Raw genomic sequence first — 20297 nt, forward strand, 5'->3', positions numbered from 1 at the left:
TGCGTCCTCTATTTTGGACGGCTCCCGCCATAAACCGGAAATGTCAATCGTTCGTCGGAATAAAACGTGTAATTACATAACAAATTATTTAAATATCCTTGCCTCATCTGCAAAGCTCTCTCACTCTCTTTGTGCAGTGGTACATTTAGTTACTGTGACACCTTCAAGTTATGTATGTGACAGTATTCCTCACATTGCTTAAACACCAGCTATAATAACTCCCAAACCAGTTCGTGTTCCACGACGAAGGGTATTCGTGCGTCGAGGATGGGAAGGAGGAAGGCTGCGCGTATTTCCAACGCGACGGGGAGTGCTTAGCGCGTGGCCCTGCAGCTGCCGCGTGGTGGTGCCGTGAGCATGGCGAGCTCAGAGTTTCCGCGCCCGTTGGAAGAGGCCACGCGTTGCAGTGAATGGACGTCTTACCTCTTGCAGATCGGAAGACTGCCTGGACTTTTATCGAATGATCTACAGTTACAGCACACGCATTTATCTGCATGACTTGCGGAGTGTAACTTAGCCTCATAACTTAGCCCCATCCTGCTGCATCTTCATTATCTGATGAAGTGTATTCCACTTCACCAAATATCATTGCTATCGACACACTCCTCAGATGCATGATTACAGCTAATATACCTGTATAACTCCTCGTTCTCCAGCACAGATATCTAATCCATTGAACATGGTAGACAATTATTTCCATCCTCCCTGTCCAGCAGCTTGACACAAACTGAGTCCTTTTCCCGCCCTTTTCCCCAGACCGCCATCTTGGATGACGTCATGGGGGGGGGGGGGGAGAGACGGGCAGGGCCGACAGCGCCCCCTCTGGTGGCTGTGTTGCGAACTAGGTCAGTTGAACTCCAGACATCGTGGTGAACACACCGGATGAAGCTACACTCTGCGACAACCCTAATTGTATAAGTAAAAAATGCTTACAAAAGAAAGACCTACGTCCATCCTATCCAGCAGTGGCAGCTCGTGACCAAAGAAGATGGTGGTACACTTTGCTCACGAAGGAAAACATCAACAAAGGAGAGAAAATCAGTACACTGCTCATGTTTTTGTAATGCCTGATATAAACAGACGGCTCGCTTGTGTCACTCCTGCATCTACTCATAATAAAACCAAAAGGTGTACGCAGAAAAAAGTATTACTTTTGCAGAATAAAAGGAATTAAAATCAACTGCAGCTCTATGTACTCGAAAAGTGGTAGGCATGCCTTACTAACCTTTTCAGTAGGTTGATGTTAACGCCGTTCGATTTTATCTCTGAATTTGGATGTGGTGGTGATCACTTGTACAGGAACTCTATTCTTCTATCCTTCATATTTGCAAATCTCTCAATCACTCTTTGATTGAAGTCTGCAATTCCTAAAACGAGGCCTTGTTCAATAGAGAGCATCGTGAGTTCTGATAGTCTTTCTTTGTCCATAGTATTCCGCAATAAGGTTTTGATGCGTTTCAGCGAAGGAAAACAACGTTTTGCTTCTGATATGGTCATTGGAATTGTAGTTATCGCTTTCAGGAGCTTCACAGATTCGCTCAGTGTGTCACAAAGATTATTGTCCGTTATGTAATCCAGAAAGCTCAAAGCTCCACGCATGCTTTTGAACTCCTCTCTTCCATAAATAGCAGAGAGTTCTGTTCGAAGTTTCTTTGCTTCCAAAAAAGAGTAGTATTCAATAGCAGCTCTGAAAGAAGTTTCTGGAAAACTGGAAGAGTAAGTAGCGAATTTCTCTGGTAGAAAGAGAGAGGCTGCAACTAGGTGTCCTGTGAACTTGAATCTTTCTTTTGCCTCGTAACTTATGACATCACATACTTCCTTTGTCTCCCGCAGTAGATTACACATCACTGCTCCATCTTCAGTTGCCCCTCTTTTATGGTACTCGTGCAAACTTGTTGAATTTTCACTCACTCCTTCCCAAATGTTCGCAATTTCACTCTCAAAAGCTGTCTGCTGATTTTGTGCGTAAGTTGGGTCAATATCCCTTTTTTGTATCTGGTTACACAAAATATCCACATGGATCATGATTTTATGAAAAAATGAAAGCCAAAAAATGAACTTTTCATCCTTCAAAATTGTTACTAAGCGACAGGCTTGCAGGATCGTGTTCTCGTTACACAGTTTTTCCCCCTGGCCCATATTATTCACGCACGTGATAATATCTTCCCTGTATTCGAAAACGGTATTGACTTCTTGACTGAAAATTCCAATGAGTAGGCACTGAACGTGGCAGTCGTTTTCGTACTATTTCGTCGAGAACTGCTGTTCTTTGAGGAGATGCTGAAAAGAAGCTGCAAAGTCCCTGAAGTTTAGTGAAGAATATTCGCACATTTTTATTAATGGAAGTGGCTTTAAGCATAATGAGATTCAACTGGTGGCATAACAATGACTGTATGAAGCATTGGGACACTGTTCCTTAACAAGACCCTGCACCCCACGTGACAAACCACTCATGACTGCTGAACCAACATATGTTTGTGCTATTAGCTTATGTGGACAATTCCCCAAATGATTATTTATCTGTTCGATGACGGACATTGCCAAAGACTGAGCATCATGCTTTTCTGGTGCTATGAAGTCCCAAAATCTTTCAACTGGTTTTCCGTTAATGATGTACCTATATACTATAACCATCTGGAAAACACAGGCTACGTCACTGCTTTTGTCAGCCATTACGGCCAAAAACTCAGCACCCTTAATTTCCTTTCTAATTTCCTCTTGGTGGACTTGAAGCCTGCACTGGAGGACTTCATTCTGGATGGTTTTTGAGGTTCCTTTGAAAACTGTAGCTTTCTCTAAATGCGATTTTAATACAGAGTCTAATTCTGCACTAAAATTAATCAAGGAACGAAGAACACCAGGATTGGAAGATGATCCAGTCTCATCATGTCCTCTAAGGGCAAGTTCCTACACGCCACAGAAATTAATAATTAGATTCAGTATGTACCTGTTATCGGTAACTTTTTGGTTGTGTAATGCCACGGACCTTCTGTACCCACTGTCTAATTGGGTAGCTGTATTTACATTGCCTAGACTTGCCATATTCAAAACGTTATTTACATGGACTGAAGAAAGATCGTGTTTTCTAATTTTGTCATGGAGGTGTTGAATGTCTCTGACCCAGTGTTTAGACCATGAAAGATCTCCTCCAAATAATAAACAAGGAAAACAAAATATGGCATTTTTCATGTCACAACCACACAGCCATTCATGTTTATTGTACAATTCAGAGTTAAATTTCCTATTGAATTGGCGACTTTTAGTTTTAACGGTCTGCGACATTGTTAAAGCAGGAGTCGGCCTATCTAGCCTCTTGATTTCTAATTTTTCTTCAAACTTCCGTGAACTGAAGGGCTCAGAGAGCAATGGAATTACCTGATTCATTTATCACGTATTCACTTGTCACATGAGCCTCAAAATTCACTGCAGCACACGCTAAAATAGCCAACACAATGCACAGGAAATAGTTCGCTCACAGCTGCACCTGAACTGGTAAGGTGGCGCGAGAATCCTGCTTTGTTCGAAGATCCGATAGTTCCGTTTCCATTCGGAAGAGTTCGGGCCCTCTTCCTGCGGCTGGCAGGGTGAGGTATTCATAGACACAAGGCCCGCATACGAGTACAGTGTTACAAGCGTTGCCCCCTCACCCCGTCTGAGACACCCAACTCCGCGTTTGCAGCCACAGTGCAACCCGCTGTCGCTGTCGGTACATTCCGTCTAACTCCGCTGCATTCAGCGTTTGGAGCCCGGGCATTTCAAAAGAGATAAACGGTATGCTACTTCTCCACTAGTATAGAATGCTCAGAAGGCAAACACAGTTGAACAAAATTATTCCTTGAGGGTAGCGCAAACCTGCAAACCTATACAGAAGCCGCCCCTGCTATCCAGCAGCCTAGCACAGACAGTCCTTTTCCTGCCAATTACCGGATGGGCGGAGGGGGGCAATGCATACAAAATAGAGAGTTACATGCATCCTATTTGGCAGCCCAGCACAAACTGAGTGCTTTTCCCACCAATTTTCAGATGGGGAAGGGGGAGGGAGAGAGAGGGGGGGGGGCATTAGGTTAGTGGAGTTAGTCCAATTGACCTATTTTCCCGCCAAAATTTGAACTTCCTGCCATGACATCACTGTGATGTTGCGACATATATGACCGCAATCTTGGATTCACCATCTTCAATTAATTTGGCAATAATGCAGAGTGCGGTGATGTCGGCATTGTCACCCTACTAATGTGAACCACCTCATTTCTCAGTCACACTTTCAAGTATCAAAGCAGCATGGCAGTGGATGGTGGTGGCAGGAGGTGGATGAAGGCATGGCAGCTAACCAGAGGCTGGATTCCAGGGTCATGCTCTCAAGTAGCAGTCGTTGGTTCATGGCCTGTTTGAGGCAGTGTCATAGATGTGGCAACGATTGGCCCAGGTTGTGTGTCATCAGCCAGCCCAGATGTGATAAACAAAGTTGAGCCATGCCTGTGGGCTTAAATCCATATTCTCAGTGCTGACAGCAATGAAGAGCCTTGTTCTGAGGTCATGTTAAAAAATCTGGAGTGGGGGCAATGTCCAATGTGTGGCTTAACTGGCAGTTCATTTCAAGGTCAGTCATGTGACATGCCCACCCACTGGTGTGCGGAAGTGTTGACTGAGGAAGTAGTGCCTCTGCTGATGTAGCGTTACCAGGGGCCATGCCCAGAGATGGTTCCAGCATGCATGACGCAGGGGCTGATCACGTAGTTCAGTGACCAGTGCCTGCTGTCTGGCTGTGGCCTCGTTACTGTTCTGGGATCCATCTTTTGCTCCAAGTTATGTTATAACTTTCCAGAGCGATCAGTGGAGTCTGATGTGCTTGTTACATCTATAGCATTAGATATAAAGCGCTAGCTCACCCTAACAACGGTATAAATCTGTGATGACCTATACTTTGATCTCGACAGCATATTAATTAGCCACACCTTCACATTCCTCAACTGCCTCTGAAGTCATGTGACTAGGGTGCAAAGTAATGTTTGCCTGTAAGCATCCGGCAGATTTGGAATGTCACTGCCTTCCTAGTTGAGACAGTTTGCAACAGATTTTGTACCTGCCGCTCACAGGAAATATTTCGCTAAAAGAGGAAGAAACCATGCTACATTTGTTGAGGCAGTAAAGTTTCCATCATTTTATATTTACATGAAAGTAGATGTAAAAACTATTGTCTGAAACGTCATATTTTTTTCATTTCTCATTCTTTTTTGAGAACATTCATCGTAAAACCACTACCAAGCAGCTACATCACTGCATTCTTTTCCATATTTTACGAGTGTCGTAGCTAGTATACACTCTTAGGTAAAATATAAAGACGAGAACTTTCGAGGCGTCTTAATGGGCACAGATGTCTGCATAGGTAATAAAACAAGAGAGATCGCTAGCCTGAGTGGCGGAACTTGCCGGGACGGGCCACGTGAGCTGACCCATATTTATGGTGCTCAGCCATATGAGCCAATGGTCCATCATGCCTTTCAACCGCCAGAAGGGGCTGGAGTTCTGTACCTAGCACTGCTGACAGTTTTTCTCCTTAAAATTCAGTGCACAACTAGGCTATTGACCACTATTCTTGTACCATATCGTTATTATACGTCATATGAATTTGTCACGCTTTTGATGGTTGCAATTCGTCTGATCACTCTCTATTAACGTTTTAGCTCTCAAATACAGAGGACACGTGTTGGATACAAGTGTTTTCATGGAGCTGGTAGCTGGCTATGAACAAGACCTGCTAGTTCTTGTTTAATAGCTACTCTCCCCACCCCTTTCACACATTAGTTTTTTGTGGTGAATTTTAAAAACATAGTACATGGACATTTCAGCTCCAGAGACATATCACAAGTTCTCTCCAGAGGACGAGTGTGCATCTGGCATTTTTTTAATTTATCACCAGGACAAATGAAATCGTTTAAATAACGGTTGGTGGCAGTGGCAGGAAATAGGTGGCAGCTATTACACGACTGACGCCATTTTAAACTTAACATAATTTTGAATTCTCCCCATTTTAAACTTAACACATTTGTCCATCTCGAATTTTTTAATTTCCTGTTACGTTTCAGAATGTGCTTCTTGGATTTTCAGGTTCCCCACCACTTTTAACTTAGGACACATTGGTTGTGACACTTTAGGAATGGTGGTGGTGGTGACTGCAGCACCATGATAAACAAAGTACTAGTGGTGTGAACTGGACTTTGATTTTCCTGCAATTTTTAATTTAGGATAAATGGCTTCTTCGATTCTAAACCTGGGACTCGACGCTCACAGTCTACAGGGCTGCAGGCGAGTTGCAGTCGCCTACTGGAGCCTGAAGTCCATCTCCGGTCTGAGCGGCATTTTGTTTAGATTCTGTCCCAGTGACAGTGGGATTAAGTTTTGAATCACATTACCATTCTAAGCAGGGATATACCGCCATTTTAAACTGAGTTTTTTTAATTTCCCACCATTTTAAAGTGTTAAAGGATTAGAGGACATCCTTTGTCGATGCCCATATAGTCTGCAACGTTGGTGTATTAGCACAAGCACGCTGCTACATCACAGGGGTGGGGAAAACCTAGGATTTTTAATTTCGCGTCATGTTATACGTAGGGCTATTGGCCTACTTATGTGATCTTTGATTGTGACTTTAAGGGGCGCGGTTGTGGGTGGGGGTGGGGGGGAGGGGAGGAATGAGTGGGGAAGAAATCTGGCAACGCCACGTGACATCGTCGGTACAGTTTGTAACATAGCTGTTGGCTGTGCTATGAAAATAACTCAGATATTGTAGTGCAGGTTGCTTATCTACCATGGTCATGTACCTGCACTCTTCTTCCAGCATTATTTCCCGCTCAGTCTGATATTTTTTCTCCTCCCACACTGCTCAAAACCTCCCCTTCGAAATTATGTGACATTTTCAAAAGCAAGTAGGAATCTAACAACCCCAGCACGTTTCAAAAACGGTAGAATTGTTACATGTGAGAGAATATCGCTTGTGGAAGAGAAAATCCGGCTATCGGAACCAGCAATAAGCGATACTGGAAAATCTGTGTATGAAAAAGAGTATTTGGGATTGCCATGTAAGCCACGTGTGTGTTAAGTGCGTGTACAGTGTTGTGTTTGTGTTATTATGGATGAGGGGAAGGGAGAGGATTAAACCCCTGTGTGGCACAGTATCTACTCCTCTCAAATAGCACCAAGGGTAGCACTGAGCTGAAGGCAGATCGCCATCAATCGTGTGTCATATCCTCACTCCATGAATATGTTTGGAATTTAATCTAAGATATGAGTGCACAGTTTATCACGAACTGTAGCCATCATCTCTTATCCCTTTACCGACCAGATACTAGCGATCATAATTACAGATTCCATCAGTGGGCGACATATCACGCGAGTGGGAGAAATAGGTATCCGTTGTTCAAGCAACGTGTTGAATACTCACAATCATTCCCCTATTGTAAAACAGCTGCGGAGAAGGAGTGGCATCGTGTTGGGCTGATTCGGAATCGAAGCTGAGTGTCACCAGAGAGAGGGAGGAATCCGGGTCTCGCAAAGCGTTTGCACCCTGAGAAAAGAAAAGAAGGAAAATTAGAGTTGAACACCCCCGTCAACGATGAGGTGAATTTCACAAGGAGACCACACGGTAATCGAATTTTTGTAGTTTTTTATATTTTGGTACGTGAAGTTCAGAACTCAAATACCAGTCACATCAAGTATGTCGATGCAACTCTCAAAAATTCTCCAGAAAATTGACTTTAAAGGTTTCCGAGCGTCTTTAATACCGTAAATTAAGGTCAGGTTTTCGACAGGCAGTGTGGTTGTGTGGCAGAATGCTGTCTCCCACGTGAGGGGCCTGAGTTCAGTTCCCAGGTGAGATAGATTTTTAATCAAAGGTGTGTTTTCTACAATCATTTCCATCAAGAGTAAAATACATGAATGTGAAAAAACTTAATTTTGTGGTGTCTTTTTAATAATGTTTATTAATAATAATTGATAATGAAGAAATTATATTTGAAATGAAACTTGGATTTTTGTAAGTGGTATCTAATGAGAAATAAGGTGACGTGCATTTTTCATACAAAGATAATTAAATATGTTTTAATTAGTATATATTTCATGACTTTTATATTTAAAGGACATAAGGATACAAACTGAATGAAAAAATCGAAAAAAATCTACGTCTACTTCTACATCTCTGCAAATCACATTTAAGTGCCTGGCAGAGGGTTCCTCGAACCACCTTCTCTATTGTTCCAATCTTGTATAGCGCGGAAAGAACGAACACCTATATCTTTCCGTAAGAGCTCTGATTTCCCTTATTTTATCATGGCGATCGTTTCTCCCTACGTAGGTCGGCGTCAACAAAATATGTTCGCATTCGGAGGAGAAAGTTGGTGATTGGAATTTCGTAAGAATATTCCGTTGCAACGAAAAACGCCTTTGTTTTAACAATGTCCACCTCAAATCCTGTATCATTTGAATGACACTCTCTCCCCTATTTCGCGATAATACGAAACGTGCTGCACTTCTTTGAACGTTTTCGATGTACTCCGTCAATCCTATCTGGTAAGGATCCCACTCTGCGCAGCAGTATTCTAAAAGAGGACGGGCTAGCGTAGTGTATGCAGTCTCCTTAGTACACTCCTGGAAATGGAAAAAAGAACACATTGACACCGGTGTGTCAGACCCACCATACTTGCTCCGGACACTGCGAGAGGGCTGTACAAGCAATGATCACACGCACGGCACAGCGGACACACCAGGAACCGCGGTGTTGGCCGTCGAATGGCGCTAGCTGCGCAGCATTTGTGCACCGCCGTCAGTGTCAGCAAGTTTGCCGTGGCATACGGAGCTCCATCGCAGTCTTTAACACTGGTAGCATGCCGCGACAGCGTGGACGTGAACCGTATGTGCAGTTGACGGACTTTGAGCGAGGGCGTATAGTGGGCATGCGGGAGGCCGGGTGGACGTACCGCCGAATTGCTCAACACGTGGGACGTGAGGTCTCCACAGTACATCGATGTTGTCGCCAGTGGTCGGCGGAAGGTGCACGTGCCCGTCGACCTGGGACCGGACCGCAGCGACGCATGGATGCACGCCAAGACCGTAGGAGCCTACGCAGTGCCGTAGGGGACCGCACCGCCACTTCCCAGCAAATTAGGGACACTGTTGCTCCTGGGGTATCGGCGAGGACCATTCGCAACCGTCTCCATGAAGCTGGGCTACGGTCCCGCACACCGTTAGGCCGTCTTCCGCTCACGCCCCAACATCGTGCAGCCCGCCTCCAGTGGTGTCGCGACAGGCGTGAATGGAGGGACGAATGGAGACGTGTCGTCTTCAGCGATGAGAGTCGCTTCTGCCTTGGTGCCAATGATGGTCGTATGCGTGTTTGGCGCCGTGCAGGTCAGCGCCACAATCAGGACTGCATACGACCGAGGCACACAGGGCCAACACCCGGCATCATGGTGTGGGGAGCGATCTCCTACACTGGCCGTACACCACTGGTGATCGTCGAGGGGACACTGAATAGTGCACGGTACATCCAAACCGTCATCGAACCCATCGTTCTACCATTCCTAGACCGGCAAGGGAACTTGCTGTTCCAACAGGACAATGCACGTCTGCATGTATCCCGTGCCACCCAACGTGCTCTAGAAGGTGTAAGTCAACTACCCTGGCCAGCAAGATCTCCGGATCTGTCCCCCATTGAGCATGTTTGGGACTGGATGAAGCGTCGTCTCACGCGGTCTGCACGTCCAACACGAACGCTGGTCCAACTGAGGCGCCAGGTGGAAATGGCATGGCAAGCCGTTCCACAGGACTACATCCAGCATCTCTACGATCGTCTCCATGGGAGAATAGCAGCCTGCATTGCTGCGAAAGGTGGATATACACTGTACTAGTGCCGAAATTGTGCATGCTCTGTTGCCTGTGTCTATGTGCCTGTGGTTCTGTCAGTGTGATCATGTGATGTATCTGACCCCAGGAATGTGTCAATAAAGTCTCCCCTTCCTGGGACAATGAATTCACGGTGTTCTTATTTCAATTTCCAGGAGTGTATTATGCGTACCTCCGGAATTAAAAATGTATTTTCACTAACATATCGAGGGTAAATTAACGTCACCACCAACTATAATCATATGAGTCGAGTACGTGTTTGAAATCAAACTCAAGATTTCTTTGAACCTTGCAGCAATTGTATCATCTGAATTGGGAGGTCGGCTATGGGATCCAGTTACTATTTTATTCCGGTTGCCAACAGTGACCTCTGCCCGTCTAACTCACAGGAACTATCTACTTCAATTTCACGACAAGATAAATTACTTCTAACAGCAACAAACACGCCACCGCCAACCGTGTTTAGCCTTTCCTTTCGGAACACCGTTAGGTTCTTCGCAAAAATTTCGGCTGAACTTGTCTCCTGCTTTAGGTGTTCGGCTTACACCCTTTGTGACTGAAGCCCTTTTTTGTTTTCCCTGGACCCTCTAACCTAAAAATACCGCCCAGTCCACGCCACACGCCACACGCCGCCCAGTCCCACGCTACCCGTGTAGCCACCTCCTGCGTATAGTGGATTCCTGACCTTTTTGGCAGAACCCAAAACCCAACCACCCATTGGCGCAAGTCAAGGAATCTACATCCTACACGATCGCAGAACGGTCTGAGCCTCTGATTCACACCCTCCACTCGGCTCTGTACTAGAGGTCCGCAATCGCTCCTGTCGACTATGCTGCAAGTGGTGAGCTCTGCTTTCATCTCACAAGCAAGAATGGCAGCCTTTACCACTTCTGTTAACCGCTCGAAGCCAGAGAGAAACTATTCTGATCCAAAGTGACACACATCATTGGTACCGACGTGAGCTACCATCTGCAGTTAGCTGCACCCTGTGCTCTTCATGGCATCTGGGAGGACCCGTTTCACATCTGGAATGACTCCTCCCAGTATGCACACGGAGTGCACATTGGCTTCCTTACCCTTCTTGGGGGTCATGTCCCTAGGTGAGGGGTCAACATCAGTGCGAGGAGTAACTGTGCTGGCCACTGGTGAGCAACGATCGGAGGACTCGGACATACTGGACGTCCGTTGGATCCCCACGACCAGCCGACAACAGTTGTGCGCATTCACTGAAGGCTCAAGCTGTGTAACTGAAGCCATCACAGCCCGAAGCTGAGAGCGAAGTGTCACCAACTCGGCTCGTATCCGCACACAATAATCACAGTCCCTATCCATACTAAAGACCTTGGAAAACTAAAGTACCCAGATAAACGGACTGTCGGCACGTGCTGAGGAATTCTACTGTAGACACTGACGAAAACGCAGGAACTGTGTCTAGTAAATTAGGTATAAAAATAAATGTAAATGTCGTGTGACTAGGGCCTCCCGTCGGGTAGACCGTTCGCCAGGTGCAAGTCTTTCGATTTGACGCCAGTTCGGCGACTTTCGAGTCGAATAAATTAGATTAATACACGGAGATTCAAAAACCTTACTACCGAAGCACTCAGGTGAAATTAAATAATTCACTTGTCACAAAATCGGTTTACTTTCCGACGCAAACGAAAACGCGAGAACTGTGGCAATTAGATTGGGCAACGGCCTTGCCGCAGTGGGTACACCGGTTCCCGTGAGATCACCGAAGTTAAGCGCTGTTGGGAGTGGCCGGCACTTGGATGGGTGACCATTCAGCCGCCATGCGCTGTTGCCATTTTTCGGGGTGCACTCAGCCTCGTGATACCAAATGAGGAGCTACTCGAGCGAATAGTAGCGGCCCCGGTCAAAGAAAACCATCATAACGACCGGGAGAGCGGTGTGCTGACCACACGCCCCTCCTATCCACATCCTCAATGAGGATGACACGGCGGTCGGATGGTCCCGATAGGCCACTTGTGGCCTGAAGACGGAGTGCTGTGGCAATTAGATATTAAATTAACACGCAGAAACTCAAGAAACTAAACTATTAAAGGACACAGATGATACTATAAATTCGTTCCTGGTTAGGAACTCTTAAAAGTCATAAAATCCGTTATTTCCCTGTCTGTTCGTGTATCTCTGTCTCGGCCGGCTGCTGCCTCCTGTGACAAAGTATAGTCGAACTAGCGATCCAGTGATTCCCAATCTCGACCACTATTGATTATTTTTTATCTTTATGGACGCTATGTTTCACATAAATGCACGTGGAACATGGACCTTTGTTTAAAAATATGCATCGGTCAGGAATCAAACCCAGGCCGCCCACTTGGTAGGCGAGTACTTAAACAGAGAGCGAAGCCACCAGTCGGAAAAGCGGCCTTACCTAAGGGTACTAAAGACAATCAGAAAATTTAAAGACTGACCATTATCGATTGTTCAGCAAGTTCATGTATCGTGTTTTGTAGCAGATATCGTGATGTATCATGTTTTTAGAGTTGTTTTGAATTTCTTTGTGAAACTGATATTTGAATTCTGAACTTCATGTACCATAAATATAAAAAATTACAAAAATTCGATTTCTGTGTGGTCTCCTTGTCATATTTGGGAAGCTAACCGGCCGTATCCTCTTTTTTGCAGAAGACCACTGAAGATTGGTCCACTTGTGTAGCAAATAAGCCACCTATTTTGCTTTGTGCCTTATCTCTATGATACGACCTCTGCAGTTTGCTTCACCATCGCCTTTTCCGTGGAAGTAAACCTATTCAGTTTCTATCCAAATGCTTAAGGTAGTTTTCTCAAAGTGCTCTTTGTCATTCTGAAAATATTAACCTTTTTCTTATTGTGGTTATATATCTGATACCACCAGCCATTTTGAAGATGATCGCGGATGTACACAAGAGGGAATGCATTACCTGTTGCCACGCGGGATTAGCCAAGCGGTCTGAGACGCTGCAGTCAAGGACTGCGCGGCTGGTCCCGGCGGAGGTTCTAGTCCTCCCTAGGGCTTGTGTGTGTGTGTGTGTGTGTGTGTGTGTGTGTGTGTGTTTGTCCTTAGGATAATTTAGGTTAAGTAATGTGTAAGCTTAAGGACTGATGACCTTAGCAGTTAAGTCCCATTAGATTTCACACACATTTGAACGTTTTTTTGAACATTGCCTGTTGAGTCTTGAGAAATGTGCTGTTTCTTTTTTCAGTACCTGGACTTCGACAACTTGCCGGACACGAACTTCTCGTGCGACGGAAAGGTGATCGGCGGCTACTACGCCGATGTGGAGACGGGATGCCAGATGTTCCACGTGTGCACCATCGGCCAAAAAGGTGACTTCCGGGGCTCTGCAACCACGGCTGCAATACCTCGCAAGCCGCTGGACGCTTATTACCATTTACTACTTACCCCAATTTTCTCCTTCATTCTACAATCGCAATGTAATATTATTCCAAAGAAGACTAGATTTTAACTTCCCGTCGGTGACTAGACCATCAAAGCCGGGTGTCAAAAAGAAAAGGAATATTAAAAGAAGTGATATCACACATCTAGATTACTGAGGCTGTACTCTATCACTGCTTCGTTGAAGTAATTCTGAAGAAGTTACGAATGAAACAACGCGCATTCTATATTCTCATAAATCTACGATAAATTTAACAGTACCGCAACGTTTAGCAATCAGAGTTGATTATACTGGTTTGTAACGATTCTCTTTGTAGCCTGCTCTGACAAGGAGGAGCATTTTCTTTGCAGGGACTTATCTTCAACGCTCTGATTGCAACATGGAGAAACTAAAATATCCACCTATGTTACACGGCAAGCATAGAGTCGTGCCTCAAAATTGTTGGGTGATTTCCATAAATCACTTGAGATGATTACAGGGATTGTTATTTTAAAAGGCTTCGCCGTTACCCTTTCCCATCCTATTTCAGTTCAGCCAGAAATCTGTTTTGAAAATCACAAAGGGAGGTTTAGCTCAGTGCAGCTTTCCGTTTTCATTAAATCTGTCTGATGACCATAGGGAGGAAACGCTACATGGAGAAAAAAAAATGGCTCTGGGCACTATGCGACTTAACTTCTGAGGTCATCAGTCGCCTAGAACTTAGAACTAATTAAACCTAACTAACCTAAGGACATCACACACATCCATGCCCGAGGCAGGATTCGAACCTGCGACCGTAGCGGTCACGCGGTTCCAGACTGAAGCGCCTTTAACCGGACGGCCACACCGGCCGGCTACACGGAGAAAAATCGAGCATTGTGACGCTACATTTGCTGCATTTAAATCTCCGTTCAGTCAATCATGATTAGTATTATAGTGATTTCCTTAAATCGTTTAATGCAAGTGGCGGGGTGGTTTCCTTGAAAAATAGACCCCCGATTTCCTTGTATCTCATTGTTGAATACGAGCATGTACGCCATCTCTGATGACTTCCAGCTCCTTGTGGAATGTGAGCATGCGCTCCACCACTAACGACTTCGTTGTCGATGGAACATTAAGCAATACTCTTCTTTTTGCTTAAAGATAAAATACAATATCTGCTATAAGAAGCGGATGTGTTAGAAATATCATCTAACGTCACAAGGTAGACCACTACTCCAATGTCAGCTTTTATCGTTTGTTTCGAAGTATCAAAAATGTTAATGTACTATTCATGGTGAATGTAGTGAATAATATCCAGTCTAATGATTTTGATATCTCGGTATGGAATTAATTCATTAAGGCATATGACTTATTTTAACCTGCGTTTATTACATTGGCCAGTTTTATTTTTGATGATGAACAAAAAACAGTAATAAGATTGTTATCGCAGGACTAGTGATCATTTTAGATCTGTACTATGTCTCTTAACATGTCGTCTTTTCTTTAACAAAATCGTGAGCTTCTTGTGTATTGGACATTGGAAACAATTTCAGAAGGCTCCTGAAGTGAGGGCAAGTAAAAAGATGAAGAACCTCCCAATTAACTGTCGAATTTCTTCGCAGAAATAAGCTTAAGGCTTAGCTTCCCGCCGCCGACGAGGTCATGAGAGGCAAAGCACAAACTCATAATAGAGGAGTATGGAATGGCCGTGGCTTTTTCAGAGGAACCATTCTGGCATTCACACTAAGCTGTTTAAGAAAACCACAGAAAACCAAATTTTGGATGACCAGACAGGAATTTAAGTCCTACCGTTCACGAATTGGAGTTCAGACCCTTACCCACTGAGTATGGTGTGTGTTATACGGGTGCGCGCAGGTCAGGTGTCGTATCAACACGTTGCGCGACTCATTAGTATGTTAGGGTCCTTCTGGGAAGCGACATACCACTTGAGCAAATAATCCGTGTAATATCCAATTATATGCATGTGGGCAAGGGCAATATGCTGACATCGAATATATGTTGTAGACGTATCGCACAAGAATTCCCGATGGCGACTCGTGAAGCTTAAGATGAAAATCCTCGCCAATACAAGCATTCTAGTATTATTATTGTCATCATCAGAACTGGTATATAATTCAGATAACCTATGCTCGACAAAGCGTAGGTTTGAGCAACTTGGACCCCGATCCCCTCTCACTGTTTCGACAACTCCTCCTTTGCGTGTATCCCGATGAGTACAGGCCAGAATTTTCTCGCTGCTGGGTAGTGGATACAGGTCCTTCTCGTCGTAGGGTCCAAACCTTTAACATTGTGATTTTTTTCCAGCTGGCTTGTGGGGTGGTGTGTGGAGCTGGCGCTAGATAATCCCATGCTTGACTACTGACAGAGTGATCACCGACTGACAAAGCTGTTTTTGGACTACAGCCAAAAGCGATCTATTAGACAGACGAGGAAACCAACCTCGTAAACGTCCACGACAGAACGGAGAGCCACCAATCGTGCCGCATCTCGTCATTACAGGAGGAGGCCAGCAGTGACTACACATGACTTTTTCCTGTGTTCTCGAATGTATGCACTGACGAGGCACATTACTGTCATGAAGAGAAAGGGCTGATACATGGGATGGAAGTAGCTCAGTCGGCAACTAATAGGTCTTCACGGCTATCTCGCAGAGCATCCCACAGTTGTTGAACGATGGATGGAGGCTGATTCACACAGCATCGAGATGCTTCCACAGATGCTCCATTAGGATAGGATCTGGTAAATCTGATAGTTATGTGGCTGGAACGATCCCAGTCTTCCCACGGGAGACAGTCCGCATGCCCAGGTAAAAGTGACTGCCAAGGATGTATTCATGACCAACAAGCAAAGTTTCATATCAGCGCACACTCCGCTGCAGAGTGAAAATCTCATTCTGGAAACATCCCCCAGGCTGTGGCTAAGCCATGTCTCCGCTACATCCTTTCTTTCAGGAGTGCTAGTTCTGCAAGGTTCGCAGGAGAGCTTCTGTAAAGTTTGGAAGGTAGGAGACGAGATACTGGCAGAAGTAAAGCTGTGAGTACCGGGCGTGAGTCGTGCTTCGGTAGCTCAGTTGGTAGAGCACTTGCCCGCGAAAGGCAAAGGTCCCGAGTTCGAGTCTCGGTCGGGCACACAGTTTTAATCTGCCAGGAAGTTTCAAGCAAAAAATACCTTCCAAGTAGCTTACTGGTCTTAGACAACGCCACGACAACATTCCCCAGGCCACGAAGCTGCCGCAAAGCCACCTTGTGTTTAGTAATAGTAGCAGGGCTGTGTTCTCCAGTTCTTGTTGGACATCAAAACGTCCGTCTGTCGCAAAGTAAACGTAAAGCTGTCCTCAGTCAGAAGTCTCGTTGCTTTACTACGCACAGTACTACTGGAGATAGAACACCTGCAGACAATGAACTGACTACACCAGTCAGTTACAGGATAAATTACAGTTTAATGTGGCCAGCAAACCACGGTGTATTCTGGCTTTTCCCATTAAGAGAGGTCAAAAAAAAAATCCTATGACTTCGGATGATTGAATCGCAGATCTTTGGATTTGTGGTCTGAGATTTATCCATTCACACAGCTGGTCTGCTAAATCACACGATCTTAATTCCATGCAAAGGTCTGGGTGAATTGTAGGAATCAATATCAAAGCAGTCTGACAGCTCTATGGGCTGTAATCATCAGTGAGTGGCTTCAGACATAGCTGACAACATTGTGGACTCAGTTCCTCGCCGAACTGAGGGCGCTATCTATGGCGGAGGCGGTGTTACACGGGATGTCTTCTAGGACTAACTTTTTGCCCGGTGGGATTACAACTCCATATTCGAGATTGTCAAGCTTGTACATGTCACTGAAAGTGTAGACCGTCTTCTCCAGTAGGTGTGTTGTGCGATGGCTTTGGTAATGTCACACAGCGCACATTCAATAGTTGTGTTGGCTAGATAGTACCGACTAAATATCCTTGCACCGTAAGTCCACGGCTGATACCTTAACGAGTTCGATTTACTGCGACCCATGCATTGGCCTTGGCGTTCCTTCTGCTTTCCCAGCAAGGCCACTATCCATACATACATAGCTTTCCGCCTAGAGTCCTTCTTTGTCTTAGTATGTGCTACTCTGCAGAAATCTAACGCGAATTGCGGTAGCAGCAGGCCCAAAACACTAAAGAGGCGAGAGGAAGGGCAAAATTGTCATTGCAGATTGAGCTGATAAACTGCAAAGCCATCGTCACACAGGGACTGTAAACTTTCGTGAAAACAAAAAAATTTAATGACACAACACGATTGGCCAGTTTCAGCTTTAGGTGCTGTTTTCACTTAACAACATGTTTATCAAAAGAAATTATGTTGGAATAACAGAAGAGCTCCATGAAACTTCTGAGGATCCATTGACAAGTAACGTTAGCTTATTTCATCAGATTGTTAGAGGACCGAACAATTGAGAAGAAGACTTTCTTATGTCTTTAGAAAAAATAGAGAGTTCTGAGTAGACAGGCATCCTGTGACTATTTGAACACCTGATAATCACAGGGATAGAGAAGCTGAATAAAACAGATTGCATTTTAGCGTCTTACTCATGTAGAAGTAGTATAGGAAAAGGAGGAGTTGTTGCATATACTAAGAAGTTCAGAAACATAGAATCAAGTTGATTTGGTAGGGATCACCACACAGAAATACGTGGTGCTTGAGAATTAGTACTGAAAATAGTTAACTTTGATCTGTAACTGTGCGTAGATCGCCTGCGGGAAATTTTGAACTGTTTACGAAGCATATGGATTCGTTACTATGCTACCCGTCAGACAACATGCGGTTAATAGTTTGCGGTAATCACAGTGTAGTTTTTCTGAAGGATTCAGTTAGAATGATTTGGAAACCATATCTGGATCCTAATACTTGATCGTAATAATTAATTTCCCAAAATGGGTAGAAAAGACGGTAAAACTTATACTGATAATGTTTTCTTTGGTGAATCTCAAAGCAATAAAATAACTGTACACTCAGTAGCAAACGCTCTCTCTGATCATGATGCACAGTTAATTGGGAGAAATAAGACAGTGCCTTATAGTATGCATTCCCCTCTGTAGAAATCAGTTAGAACAATTAATGACTCAAGGACAAACATTTTTAAGAATAGTTTACAAGACATGACCTATGATGAAATTTATAGTGAACCAAATGTAGCCATAAAATTTGATCTATTCCATTATAAATTTATAATGACTACCTTGCCCAGATGTCTTCCACAGCTTTCACAATCCCAGGCGTAGTAAATTAAAAGAATTTGCCCCAGTAGGTGGGAGAGATAAATATAACAGTCACCCGGGATTTGAAATTGGTTTTCTACCCAGTATCTGACCGTGTAAGGCGTCGGCAACGTTCCTACTTGCAGGGGGTATTCAAAGAACTCTGACTGACGTCCGAGCAACAGGGATTTAATGCATTGAGAATAAAAAATAGAGCATTGAGAATGACTAGCTACTAGCCGGAATCTGGATCTGCATAATAAAATCTAAAAAGGACCACTGATTGCTGCACTCTACAATTTATAACTCACGTACAGTCGCTGAGTGCATCCACTTTTAGAATGGAAGGTAACCTGATGTGGTCTGTGATTTGTTTGGACACTGGGAAAAGGCGGGAAAATATCGCAACACTAATAAAAAAGAGATTAAGGAGTAATAAAAACAGAGATATATTTTGAAATCAGAATGGATCAAAACAATATTAAGCAGAGGACAGCCTTCTCTGGCCTTACACAATGACAAACAACACCGAAACTAAGTACTGAATCACAGATATACGCACACAGCTAAGTCCAAACCGGTAAGAGAAAGCTGAAACTTGGGAAGCAGATCAAAGTGACAAAGTGGGTGGGAGAGGATGGAATTTCGGTGAATCTTACCACAAGGCTGGCTCAGTTAGTTTACAGTCAAAACACAATATACTCACTAAGTGAACGAAACTGTGAGTGAAATCCAAGGACTCTGTTATGTTCTGTTCAAAGTAATGAACAGTTAAACTGCTAACAGAGTATGGTGATAAATGTCTGCAGCAAGATGCGATCGTGAATGGTGATGATGGCTGCAGCGGATGGTCCATCTGGAAGTTCAAACAGAATGGGCCTGACGTGGCGTCGGCCCAGTCTTTTTACTATTGTAGCCTCCCGACTTCAAAGAACAGCGCCATTGCCAACTACATGGGAGGACAATGAGCCGGATCATGGCTGATGAGACATACACTCCTGGAAATTGAAATAAGAACACCGTGAATTCATTGTCCCAGGAAGGGGAAACTTTATTGACACATTCCTGGGGTCAGATACATCACATGATCACACTGACAGAACCACAGGCACATAGACACAGGCAACAGAGCATGCACAATGTCGGCACTAGTACAGTGTATATCCTCCTTTCGCAGCAATGCAGGCTGCTATTCTCCCATGGAGACGATCGTAGAGATGCTGGATGTAGTCCTGTGGAACGGCTTGCCATGCCATTTCCACCTGGCGCCTCAGTTGGACCAGCGTTCGTGCTGGACGTGCAGACCGCGTGAGACGACGCTTCATCCAGTCCCAAACATGCTCAATGGGGGACAGATCCGGAGATCTTGCTGGTCAGGGTAGTTGACTTACACCTTCTAGAGCACGTTGGGTGGCACGGGATACATGCGGACGTGCATTGTCCTGTTGGAACAGAAAGTTCCCTTGCCGGTCTAGGAATGGTAGAACGATGGGGTCGATGACGGTTTGGATGCACCGTGCACTATTCAGTGTCCCCTCGACGATCACCAGTGGGGTACGGCCAGTGTAGGAGATCGCTCCCCACACCATGATGCCGGGTGTTGGCCCTGTGTGCCTCGGTCGTATGCAGTCCTGATTGTGGCGCTCACCTGCACGGCGCCAAACACGCATACGACCATCATTGGCACCAAGGCAGAAGCGACTCTCATCGCTGAAGACGACACGTCTCCATTCGTCCCTCCATTCACGCCTGTCGCGACACCACTGGAGGCGGGCTGCACGATGTTGGGG

The 20297-nt window shown here is 44.9% G+C and overlaps 1 protein-coding gene across 3 annotated transcripts in view; it reads left to right on the forward strand.

Moving 5' to 3' along the window:
• Positions 1 to 20297, forward strand: part of LOC126185090 (uncharacterized) — a 427180-nt gene that overhangs the window by 341158 nt on the left and 65725 nt on the right. For all 3 annotated transcript variants that reach the window (XM_049927887.1, XM_049927888.1, XM_049927889.1), the window contains exon 4: positions 13098 to 13221. In XM_049927887.1, coding sequence (XP_049783844.1) covers positions 13098 to 13221 — 124 coding nt within the window. The remainder of the gene's footprint in view (positions 1 to 13097; positions 13222 to 20297) is intronic.

The sequence above is a fragment of the Schistocerca cancellata genome, chromosome 4, assembly GCF_023864275.1.
Source record: "Schistocerca cancellata isolate TAMUIC-IGC-003103 chromosome 4, iqSchCanc2.1, whole genome shotgun sequence".
Classification (NCBI taxonomy): Eukaryota; Metazoa; Arthropoda; class Insecta; order Orthoptera; family Acrididae; genus Schistocerca; species Schistocerca cancellata.